This window comes from Gigantopelta aegis, chromosome 9 (genome assembly GCF_016097555.1).
Source record: "Gigantopelta aegis isolate Gae_Host chromosome 9, Gae_host_genome, whole genome shotgun sequence".
Lineage (NCBI taxonomy): Eukaryota > Metazoa > Mollusca > Gastropoda > Neomphalida > Peltospiridae > Gigantopelta > Gigantopelta aegis.
The window spans coordinates 16,346,699-16,360,346 of NC_054707.1; the positions used below are offsets into that span (position 1 = coordinate 16,346,699).

At 37.0% G+C, this 13,648-nt stretch overlaps 1 protein-coding gene across 1 annotated transcript in view; it reads right to left on the reverse strand.

Annotated features, from left to right (window-relative positions):
* LOC121381962 (ceramide kinase-like protein) overlaps positions 1-13,433 on the reverse strand; it is a 42,439-nt gene extending 29,006 nt beyond the window's left edge. Inside the window, exons 1-4 of the mRNA XM_041511397.1 lie at positions 13,144-13,433; positions 7,759-8,049; positions 5,743-5,874; positions 3,433-3,496 (exon numbers count right to left, since the gene is read on the reverse strand). Coding sequence (XP_041367331.1) covers positions 3,433-3,496; positions 5,743-5,874; positions 7,759-8,049; positions 13,144-13,369 — 713 coding nt within the window. The 5' untranslated portion in view covers positions 13,370-13,433. The remainder of the gene's footprint in view (positions 1-3,432; positions 3,497-5,742; positions 5,875-7,758; positions 8,050-13,143) is intronic.
* Between the last annotated feature and the right edge of the window lie 215 nt (positions 13,434-13,648).

Here is a 13,648-nt window from a genome sequence, read left to right on the forward strand (position 1 = left end):
CATTTCTCTCAGTTTTTCGTAACTACCCCCACTCTTTTGTGATCTAATCCACTGATCAGACAATCTAGATTTCACAGCAATAAATTCAGCATATGTCTGAGATTCTAACTTTTTTAAATGACGGAACTTTTGTGGATAGGCCTCCCCAGTTAACTCGTATGCTCTCAAGACAGCCTCCTTTAAAACCTCATAATCTCTAGCACTTCCATTACTTAATGCACTATACGCTTCACTTGCTTTTCCTCTAAACCTACTCTGAGCTAGCAACGACCATTTCTCTTTAGGCCACAATAACTCCTGTGCCATCCTTTCAAATAACTGGAAAAACTTATCCATATGGTTTTCCTCAAACACAGGTACCAACCTATATGCCTCGGACAACCTGAAACCTTGACTATCCACCTCATTCCTACCATGATCACGTGGAGCCCCTCTAGGTTCTCCTTCTCTCATTCGAAACTCATGTTCCATTCTCATCTTTTCTATCTGAAACTGTCTCTCTCTCTCATTTTCATCCTTCTCTCTATCCCATCTTTTCATTTCCATTTCCCATTCCAACTTCTTAAATGCTACCTGTTGTTCAGCACTAAGCGTAACCCCTTCTACCTCGGGGATGGGATCTATTTGCTCCACCCTTACTCCTTCCGTGTCTTCTTCGACACCAAAGCTCTCTGCTATAATTATATCCCTCATTTTACTAATCGTTTTTGCCTGCTCTATGTCAATATTTCTGTCCTTGGCTATTTCTACTAAATCCGCCCTCTTGCTACGTTTAATCTGCGTAACGCTAAGATTGTCCACCAAATTTTGACTCATATTGAATTATTTATTTTACGAGGATACCACAATACTAATTGACACTATAATTTGCAACAAAAAAAATTCTATAGCCCCCATTATTGCATTAACCAAAATACCGTCCCGTTTCAGATCCTAGGCGAGAGCCCCATTTTTATCTTTACTCCTACCTGTCACGGTGGTCTAGTCCCACAGTATATATATAATACCTTAGGTGGCTCATACCATCACGCTTGTATACTTTTATCTCCCAGCCGTAATGTTGGCTGCTATACTATTTATGGTCCTATGAAAAATAACTCCAACAACAGTGATTTTGGGAAACAATTATTATTATACCATACAAATCCTTCCTATTGATATATACCTATATATAGTATGACAGCAATATATTATTTCACGGTACAGTCTGTCTTAATCCGACAGGGTTAATTACCCGTTACCAGGAATCCCCAGCCCTCTCTAGGCTACCTACAGATTACACTAGTACTATTCTTATAATGAACGCCAAATTATCGGCATTCCATAACTGACGTGTGACTTAATTAACCTGTTAAATTAACAGTAAACAAATCTAACAATGGATACAAGGGTTATTCTTATATTAGCCTCCCACTTGTTAATTACAACAACTAGTCGATCTCTTTATCGGATTAACTTCTGATTCTTACTTTATCAGGCTTATCTATCAGTTAGATTAATCCACAGGTTAGGGTTACCGACCTCACATACGAGGTCTACTAAACAAACAATAATATCACACAAATAAAACATCAACGACCTGACAGATCAGAAACATAGTTACCAGGTCCAGCGGTGAGGTTTGGTCTCTCAAGAATATATCTCTTGAGGACCGGCATCCAAGAAATACCAAGACGTAGCCCGTACCCTATCGTGGGAACAGTCGGTGTCGGGCTCCCCTCCTTAAAAGTCCCGCCAAACCTTTTTATACCCCTAACGCGGACTCCGCTGCACCGCTGGGGGCTAAACCGGCTATCAGCCTGTAACTGAGTTAATTAGTGTTTGTTCACTAATCGGATTATCGTCTCTTAAGAAAACAACACAATCTCCAACCACAGGGCAACATGACCCTAAAGGTATCTGATACGGCGCATCCACTGGTCATAACAGATTTTACTAAAAACATTCCCCGTACTTAGTAGAGGTTAAAAACATGTAAAATGTAGGTAAATTCTTATCAAAAACTCACCCGTAGGTGCAGTATTTGTAATCTCACTAAATATAGGTACAATAATATGTGTAGTTACAATATAAAGAAAAATATATGGAATCTGCCCGAACATGTACATATTAAATACATATTTAAATATTGTTCCTACACAACGGTAGGTAGGCCGATATAAAAACTTATACATGAACACAAACACAGAGGATTGGAATATTTGGCCTCTCTCTGGAAGTCCTTTGTCTCACAGTCTGTAGACGAGGCCCATATAGGGTTTTCCGAACATTCGGAACTCTATACCTCAATTGAAGGAGGGGCCTGAATCGGGTTTATGAAACAACGTGGTTTCGTCACACTCCTCCATAATTTGTTCAGGTTATTTTTATTTTTACTATCTAATTCCGTTATATAAAATACTTAGTGAACATTTTGGACTCCAGATGTCATAAAATTGTGTTTTATACTATCCAAACTTCAAAATTTCATCCTCCAACCCATGGTTTCTAGATTATAGTAGCCCCACTCCCATGGCTAGTGATATTCAATGTTGGGCTAGTAAATAACTACTGTTGCCATGCCCGACGGCTAGTGAAAAAGAAAGTCAAATGTTAAGTCTATTTTGTAAATATGAATATTCTGCCTACACCCAACCCCCAATGTTAGTGTGACATATCTGATTATTATTATTATTATTTAGTAAAATTGTATTAACTTAAAGTAAAGTAGGGCTAGTGAATTTTTAATTGTGGCTAGTAAAAATATATCAATCACTGATCCCATGGCTAGTGGATTTTATAAAAATTCCAGAAACCCTGCAACCTCAAAGAATGTACTTTGCTCTGCATTCTCCATATTGCTCATACATAGAATTTTTAGGGGTTTTTTATTTTTGTTTAACGACACCACTAGAGCACACTGAATAATTAATCATCGGCTATTGGATGTCAAACATTTGGTAATTCTGACACAGTCATCAGAGGAAACCTGACACATTTTTCCTAATGCAGCAAGAGAACTTTTATATGCACTTTCCCATAGACAGGAAAGCATATACCACTGCCTTTGACCAGTTGTGGTGCACTGGTTGGAACGAGAAAAAACTGAAAATCAGTTGAATGGATCCACCGAGGTGGTTCAATCATGCAATGCAAGCACCTCAAGCGAGCACTCAAACGACTGAGCTAAATCCTGTCCCTTGCCTCTACATTGAAAAACCATATTGTTTTGCATTGCATTGTGAAGAAAATGTAAGCCCTAAAGAAAGCAAGCATGTTTTCTCCACAAACAGACAGGTTATCTCATTTCTCAAAGAAATATTGGAATATTTTATGTGTACTTTTCCACCGACGGACAGCACAAACCATGAAATATTTTACTGACACTGATTACTAAAACTACAATTCTGTAGACTTCTATGACAAATGTAAATGCAAAGAGGACAAACGTACCAATCAAAGTCGTCTAAGTTAAGATGAATCATCTCTTGCTTGATGTGTTCGTTGTGTTGAATCTCTGGAAAACAAAAAACATTCAGTTTAATATAACCATGTTATTTAGTTATGGAGAGGAAAGGCTTAAATCAATCTGAGTCCGTGCTTATAAAACTTTTATAGAGTCCAGACTCAATCTCTAATGATGTCACGCGCATACAGTGGGTATGGCATTGTTATGACATTAGTGTCTCAGACTCTATTAGAGTCTCGAGTCCAGACTCTAAAAGTTTTATAAGCACCAGGCCAGGTACTCACCAAATTCACCAACTGCGAATTTCGAAAGCAGTTAGCAAATTTTATTTTAGTTTGGCGAAATAATTTCAGGTAATAACTGACAGCTTCCACAAAACAACTGACAATTTCTGCCCACTGTCCTGAACAGACAGCCCAGATAGCTGAGGTGTGTGCCCAGGACAGTGTGCTTGAACCTTAATTAGATATAAGCTTGAACATAAAATAATAAGAAGGTATTGAAGACCTGAGTTCAGTCACTATATTAGCATCATAATGGCTGTATATAGTGCAACACAACTGGTATATCAAAGGCAGTGGTATGTGCTATCCTGTCTATGGGATGAAGCATATAAAAGATCCCTTGCTACTAATGAAAAACTGTGGCTTTCTAAGATTATATGTTGAAATTACCAAATACATGTATTTAACATCCAATATTTAATGATTAATAAATCAATATGCTCTAGTGGTGTCATTAAACAAAACAAACTTTAACTGTATATACATGCAGTACAAAAATGTAATGCAGGATTGAATGTCAGTAATGTGGGATTGAATATTTATAATGCAGCTTTAAAAAAAAGAAGTTTGTTTTGTTTAACGACATTACGAGTTGGTAATTTTTGACATAGTCTTAAAGAGGAAAACCGTTACATTTTTCCATTAGTAGCAAGGGATTTTTTATATGCACCATCTCATAGACGTGATAGTATATACCATGACCTTTGATTTACCAGTCGTGGTGCACTGGCTGGAACAAGAAATAGCCCAATGGGTCCACCGATGGGGATCGATCCCAGACTGATGCTTTACCACTCGGCTATGTCCTGCCTATTTTTCCATTAGTAGCAAGGGATCTTTTATATGCACCATCCCATAGATGTGATAGTACATACCATGGCCTTTGATATACCTATCGTGGTGCAATGGCTGGAACAAGAAATAGTCCAATGGGTCCACCGACAGGGATCGATCCCAGACTGACCGTGCATCAGGCGGATGCTTTACCATTCGGCTATGAACCGCCCATATCGCAGTTAACTTCCTGACACTATGAATAAGGATTCTGGTTGTATTCCTTCTTCTTAGTACTGGTGTTATCCCTTATTTTCATCAGTATATTCTAATGAGATCCTTTTGAAACAAAGCCTTGCTTTAATCCAAATAGTATGGACAGAGGAAGACAGCTATCATCCATTGTGTTGGATCAAACAGTCCTTGGTTTTTGAAAATTATAGGCGAGTAGAAAATCGCACACCTCAATATGCTAAGGCGAGTGAAAAATCACTCTCCAAAATAAATAAAATAAACAGTGCAGCTCCGATTGGATATTGACTGGTACGTCTACAAAATTGTCTATTATGCCAGTATTTCCTAGATTTGTGCAACAAAGAGAAATACCAGTTTAACGACTGCATGGAAGCTACTGCCATGTTTTTAATTTTTATTGGTTTAATAAAAGGACCTTCGTGTCAGCTAAATGAGCTATGAAAACTGTTGATTTTTGTAAACAGTGGAAATAAATATACCCATCTATTTTACGTGCGCCGTTTGTTGAGTGTAACGTGTGCTGTTTTTCCCACTCGCCAAATTGAAATTATGTGCACTGTACGAGCGCGATTGCACCCATGCACCTTAAAAAGCAAGGTCTGATCAAATACACAGTTCAGTTCTTAGTCAAAAACATCCCACATTAAAACGGATTACCACAGTTAATTAAAACCAGATATCAAAGCATTGTAAATTTACATATTTTAGCCTACACATGACACATGTTTGGCATCTATTTCAACCAGAAAATTATATCATTATGAAAAATTAAGAAAATGAAATATGTGTACTTCAAACTATATATTTGTTGTAATGTTAATAAGAAGAAGAATGTGGTTTCATCACAGATTTACGTTTACGTGCTAAACTAGGCTTACAATGTTTTGTGAAATTGGGCCCTGAGCGTAACCAATTTTCGAAATAACAAAGCCATATAGATAAAATGTCATACTGAGAAGAAAGAAAGAAAAAAAACAGTACCAGTTATGTCAACATCAATTTCCGCATTCTGGAAAATTGGATGAATTTTATGCATATAGATGTATCGACCACATTTGCCGCCTGCGTGTGACTGAAGAAAAAGCTTCACCGACTTTGGGCGACCTGGAATGGCTAAAAGAAAAAGGAAAATAAAATACATACCAGTATATTATATAGTTATTATCTTTGATAAAATATACTATTTTCTTAAAATCATCAAAATCTCTACCAAATATAACAAATTGTTACTCAGATATATCTCAAATTCAAATCCCCATGATGTCTTGAAATTGCCTTTATTTGAATGATCAGTATTTTATACATATCACCTTGGTAACATACTAGAATCAGTACAGTCATAAAATAACATGTATTTTAATCAGCTTAGTCATGTAAAAACAAATTGTTTTCCAAAAACAACAGAATGCCCAAATATGATCACCTGACCATAAATTAATATTCCAAGATGGCAACATTATATGTGTGTACCATAATTTTGGTAGGATCCATAAACATCTGTATTTAACAGAACACTTGACGATGTTGAATATGAGAATACAGTACAAACAGTGTCACTTATAGCAAAAGGTTAATATTTACTGACATATTTGTTACAATTGGGTTTGTTTTTCCAATGCTTGAAATGTTAGTGATGTGCATGTGTGGAAAAGCAAACATTTCTTACACACCTGTTGGTGAGAACATCATTTATTATTTTTTACAACACATGCCAATAACACACATACATGTGATAACAAGTTTAAGACACATGATTGGCTGCTCAGAGGTGATGATCCAGTTGCTATAGCCATACCAAAAAGGCACTACAGATATTGACAGTTTTGTGACATATATGTTAACCAGAAACTGCATGATTACTTTGTGACGCATAAGTGCAAATGCCGTAAATAAGTATAAGCTGGAAACAATTTTTATATTTGTTTTAAATCTGGTTTTTAAGGATATGTATCAAATAGAATACATATTACATTTCTGTCCGCTAGATATCATTTATCTTACAAGTAAAGAAAGAAAGAAATGTTTTATTTAACGACACACTCAACACATTTTATTTACGGTTATATGGCGTCAGACATATGGTTAAGGACCACACAGATTTTGAGAGGAAACCTGCTGTCGCCACTACATGGGCTACTCTTCCGATTAGCAGCAAGGGATCTTTTATTTGCACTTCCCACAGGCAGGATAGCACAAACCATGGCCTTTGTTGAACCAGTTATGGATCACTGGTCGGTGCAAGTGGTTTACACCTACCCACTGAGCCTTGCGGAGCACTCACTCAGGGTTTGGAGTCGGTATCTGGATTAAAAATCCCATGCCTCAACTGGGATCCGAACCCAGTACCTACCAGCCTGTAGACCTATGGCCTAACCACGACGCCACCGAGGCCGGTATCTTACAAGTAATACAACTTGTTGTTTAAAAATGTATCCAACTCGCTTTCACTTATTAGAGCAATTCGTACTTTAGTACTCTCTCTTTATCTACGGGTGGGACGTAGCACAGTGGTATAAAGCACTTACATGATGCGTGGTCGGTTTGGGATCGATCCCCATCAGTGCGCCATTGGGTTATTTCTCGACTGGTATATCAAAGGATGTGGTATGTGCTATCCTGTCTGTGGGATGGTGTCTATAAAAAAATCCCTTCCTACTAGTGGAAAAATGTTACGGGTTTCCTCAAAATTGCCAAATGTTTCACATGTATCCAACAGCTGATGATTAATAAATCAATGTGCTCTAGTCACTGATGTAGGAAGCGGGAGGGAAGGAGGGCATGTGCCCCCCCCCCCCCCCCCCCCCCCACTTTTCAGATATTTTGCTTTATATTTGCTTTATAATAGTATAAAAGTGTGTAAATATAAAAGTGTGGCCCCCACACCCACTTTTTGGCACCTTCCTACGCCATTGCTAGTGGTGTCGTTAAACAAAACAAACTTTAAAGTTCTGTATACACAGCATTTATTACTATTTCCCCATAATTCCTTATTCTCACCATTCAAGTAACTTCTGATTTTTGTTACCCATCTCGTGCACAGTTCCTCCGACAGGTGCTCAAAATAAATTACTCTGGGTTTCAGTATGTTCGAATGTTCCTTTTTCTCACTGAGAAACACACCAAAACCTAAACAAGTTCCCTCGCCGGGTTTCTGATCAGCTCGTCTGCGACGGTGAACTCGAACACCATAAAGGTCCCTCAGGCACACGTGACTTTTGACATCTGTCGGCAACTTATTCGAACTGTTACTCCTGAAGAAGGACAAGCCTTTTGATTTCTTCTTTATTGCTGAAATACAATTTATGAAAAAGAGATCACACATCAAGGGTTTGGAGTCGGTATCTGGATTAAAAATCCAATGCCTCGACTTGGATCCGAACCCAGTACCTAAAAGCCTGTAGACCGATGGCCTAACCACAACGCCAACGAGGCCAGTATACGAGTATGAGTTAAACATGTCAAGCTCAGATTAACATTACATTATCCGACTTAGAAAACTCACACAAATCAGAGGCGGATCTAGGGGGGGCCTAGGGCCTGCCCCTCCCCCCCCCTAAATTTTGCGAAAGTTATAATTTTCTTTCTTTTTTTTACGATCCCCTTCCAAACCTCCCCCAAAGTTCCCTTGGCATTCCACCTCATTTTTTAATTGTTTTTAAAAAATTGATAATGACTTGGATTGTCTAGTACTGATGTCTACAGAATTCCATAATTTAATTCCAGAAGGGAAAATATGAATCACAGCATAATCTGGTATGGGAAATTTGTTTTTGAATTTGTTCATTATGCCTCAAATTATAAGGAATTATTGTCACATTACTGGCATGCCGTATTTAATTGCAACTGAGTGTGATATCATGAAAATGGATGCCGAAGTGAAAATTTTAATGTTGATTATATCCGTATTTAATTGCAACTGAGTGTGATATCATGAAAATGGATGCCGACGTGAAAATTTTAATGTTGATTATATATGTAATAGAATATTCAATATGCTATACCATGAAAATATAACACTCTCGTTTTAGAGTTGCCAAACATTGAAAGTAAGAAACCTGAAACAGCTTGGACCACAAAAATATCTGGTTATGCAGTATTGTATTTTAATATCCATGTCACACAGAATAAAACAATAATACAGGGCTTCTAGAATTTTAATAAAAATGCACTAGCCATGGGATCAGTGATTTAAAACATTTACAAGCCACATTTAAAAATTCATTAGCCATACTTTAAGTAAATACAATTTTACTAATAGGAATAATAGTAGTTATTTACTAGTCCAACACTGAATATTACTAGCCATGGGAGTGGGGCTACCATAATCTAGAAGTCCTGAATAATGGTCAGCCTATCATAAGATGTGTTTGAATATTTGAACTTTGAAGTTGTAGTGAAAATAATTATTTTCCAAGCAGTGTTTTGTTTTTACAGTGACACAATCATATATTTTGTTTTAACACAATAATAGTTAGAATGAATTTTGTTTTTAATTTCATAAAATATTATTAATGGAAAATTAAATAACCAATGCAAGAATGAGATTAGTTACTGACTGAATGAAGTCATATGCAAAGAACATATATACAGAGGGGACCCTAACCCTAAAGATATATAACCACCTGGTAGGCCTATACACCCTCCCTAAATGTATATCAATACAAAAGATAGGCCATAACCCTAACACAAGTTTCAATTGAGAGGGGGACAGTTGATTATTTTACCTGAGATGGTATTGTCAACGTCCCTAACTGCATTAGGCTTCCAAGTCTGTTCGGTTTGTTTTCTTGTGCACTGTTCGCACAATCAACATTCAATTTATTGTCATCTGCTTGGCACTCATTTGTGAGTTTTTTCTTCACAGTTTGTGAACATTTCCATTAACAATATACAGTAGGTATTTAAATACAAAACTTTACAAAGCCCTAAACCATTAATTTTACTAACTCGTTTTTCTTTATTCCTTAAAATTACCGATATCGGGTCCACTTGATTCGTAGTAATTGACTTAAAATGGAGGAAGATGAATGAACATTCTGTGTGTGGCACATGACCTCACATGTGCTAGATCAACAAGGCCAAGTGAATTCTTTTTAATGATTTTTAAGCCCCCTATTGTTAGGATTTGTTTTCAATTATTAGGCTATATTTGAATCTTGATCTACAAAAGGTATTCAACATTTTTGTGACTATTGTAGTGACATACACATAATCCATTCATGAATAATAATTATAAAAAAATTTGAGTGTATAAATTGTGTTAATTAAGAATCAATTCATTAAAAAAATTATGTTTTGCAAATTATTCACTGCAAATACTAGGTAGTATCCTATCCTCAACCAAACATTCTTCGTACAGCGCATGATATCTCATCTAATTTTTTGAGAAGACCCTTTTAATTTCAAATCCGCAAATGCATACATGTGTTAACTGAAACTGACAGCAGACTGTCATTTGTGCTTTGCCGAGCAATGGCGGCACAGACGACAAATCGAGCGTATACTTTTGACAATCTCTGCTGATAGCGAACACACACAAGTTTTTTAAAAGTGCAATTAAGCTTCTATTTCATATTTGTACATGATATTATAATATGGTAACCAGAGACTGTAACTTAAGAAATGTGCCGTGTTTATGAGTAGGTCAAGTTCAATCTTGCTTTCTTGGCTCGTTTTAAACTTTTATTTTTACGAAAATTTCTGTGAATGTGACATACATTTGTTATCTTCCCCATGCAAAAGTCAACTCTGTCAGAAATTTTAAAATGTGTGTTCTGTTGTGCCCAAACAACACACCCACCAAAACATGTCCCTCACCTAAACAGGGCAATGGACGGGAACCAGACATTTCGTCCCCCAGCCAGTTCGCCCCACTTTGTGCCAGTTCGCCCCATATGCCAGTTCGCCCCAAGTCTAACGCCAGTTCGCCCCAAGTCTAACGCCAGTTCGCCCCCACCCCAAATGCATAGATATATTTAGATATGACAGGAAATCGAAACTGATATTTTTTAAAGAGGAAGAACAGCTATGACAGATTTTGCAAAGACAAATAAAAAAACTAAATCAGGTAAGTATAATTGGTTTGAGTTTGAGGTGGGCAGGATTTAAAATAAACCCAATCAGTAAATACGTAAGAGAAGAAGGAACGGTATTCACAAGTTATCGCGCTATACATATATCGGCGTAATCATGGTACTTTGATGTCGGTTGAAGGTGTTTGTCGCTTTGATTCGTAATGACAACGTGGCCTCATCTTGATATTCACTGTAGCCTTTGTTCTACCTGTAATTGTTATAACAAGTTTGAAACACACACACACCTGCGGTCAAGTGAACCGTAATAGTGCATTAATTACTTACCGGTAATCCTTCGAAAACAAGGATGAACTTTGATTATATTTAAACAAACCCAAGCCAATTGAGTAATTGAGATTAAGTTTCTTAAAGATGCTAAATGGCATAAAACCCGTATCCCTGGCGAAATGGCGGAATCTTGCATCACATGCCTTTGCACTGTGCGCCCACGCCAGGAAGCTCTTCAATGTGACACTTGCAACAGATGGAATCACCGAGTTTGAGGGACAGGTAAACTTTCTTTTTATTTACATGTCTTGTGATCAATATATATATATATATATATATATATATATATATATATATATATATATATATATATATATATATATATATATATATATATATATATATTAATATATATATTTTAATATATATATTTATTTATTATTTTAATGTTAGGATATATTAATAATTAAATGCCGAAATGCTCCATAACATAACATAATTTTTCCTACATAATTTTAATATTTTAATAAAGAAAATTTATTTATATTGATATTATTGCGTTATGTTTTTTTTTTTACCTATAGTCTGTTCCAGCCCCCTCAAAAAAACGTGGTTAAACTTAAAAACAAAAGTAAAAGTGTTTTGAAAAATATATGCTGGAAACGATTTGGGGCGAACTGGCACATCATGGGGGCGAACTGACAGATTATTCTGGGGCGAACTGCCTGGGGGCGAACTGACTGGGGGCGAACTGGCTGGGGGGGGCGAAACGTCATGGATCCGCAATAGACAATACCATAACTAAAAAAAAAATATTCTTTCCATAAGTATCATATTCATGTTTTTGTCATTTGTCAAATGAAGTTGGGGATGTTGATGGTAACTTTTAAGGCGTGAGTTTACTGAATATATTGGGGGTGGGGGCACAGGTACTCCCAAACAGAAACCCCTAATACAAATACTATAGTTACATATGAATGCCAGACAACTCGGCCCGGAGGACAACTCGGCCCAGACAACTCGGCCCACGTCGAGACAGCTCAGCCCAGAGTTCTGAGACAACCCGGTCCACCGCGAGACAACTCAGCCCGGAGTCCAGAGACAACTCGGCACATGGACAATCTTGTCTATTGTTGAACAATATTGTTGAACAAGTGTTGTTTTTTAAATTAAAGTATTCTCACAGAAATAAAAGAATTTGTTTTTTGTTAAATTGATAAATTGCTGATCCATTTATCTTTGAAGATAGTTTCCGTTGTTCAAATAATTTGTTTTGCCTAAACATTGGAGATGATCCCAGAAAAAACATGCAAAAGTGATTTATCGTTGTAACAACACTGACTTTTATCTTTTGTTGGATGTTTTATTTCTATGTTCTTTTGGTGATTGGTGTTTTATTTTTTTATTATAATTATTTATGTATATGTGTTCTGTTGGGTTTTTTGCGTACATATGTGCGTATGTATTTAATGTAATAAATGTGGGAATTTGGCAAATGCTGTCTTTTGCGTTATTTTTATAGTACAATACTTCTAGAAACCCATCCGACACTACAATATGCGCCTACGACATACACAATTGTCATTCTTAATGGTGACCATATAGTTAGCAGTATCTATCAGTATAATGCATTATTATTACTATAGTACAATACTTCGACACTACGACATAGCCAACAATCATACTTAACACGCATATAATGTGTCACAGCATGCCCCGTCTATCAGTTTAATAACTCGGCCATGGGGCCAAGTTGTCTCGGACAACTCGGCCCCGTGGCCGAGATGTCTGGGCCGAGTTGTCCCCCGGTCCGAGTTGTATGGTCCCCGTTACATATTATATATATATATATATATATATATATATATATATATATATATATATATATACTCTTTATTATATAATGTTAGTATAACATATCCGATGTCGTTGTTTGGGGATACCTGTGGGTGGGGGTGAGGCAAGTCTGGTTTGGGGCAAATTGACAATGCAGACATTCACATTATGTTAATATAACTTTAGGCTAATTTAAAACTAAATGTTATCATTACACATTTTAAATATTACTGTTGCTAATCACCATTTGGAAGCGCGTTGCCGCTGGTCCAAGAAAGCGTTCCCTCGGCCAGAGACAGCGTCACATCATAGACGGCACCAGACATGTTGAACAAGTCCGTTATGTTTTTTTCGTCACAGAAAGCCGAATCTGGCACGTCAGGAACCGGGGTGATGGTTGGCACCTCTTGAATTGGAAATCCGTCATCATCGAAAGTAAAATCATGAACATCATCATCGAAATGGGTCATGTTTAATCGAATATTTACTGTTAATATTATGTTATTTCTTCAGCTGGACGGTGTTTTCGTTATGTTCCGGATTGCAGGTCAGTCTAAATCTCGTTCTGATTGGCTGGATTACCAATACCGGAAGTAGATTTTTTGTTGTCGTAGTAACGTATCAACATTCCTCACTTGCATGTTCATAATTGTGTTACCGTATCGGTGAATCATGCATATCAAACAAACTGTGCAGGGACGTAGGAACCGGGGGGGGGGGGGGGGGGGGGTGCTATACTCCATCCATTT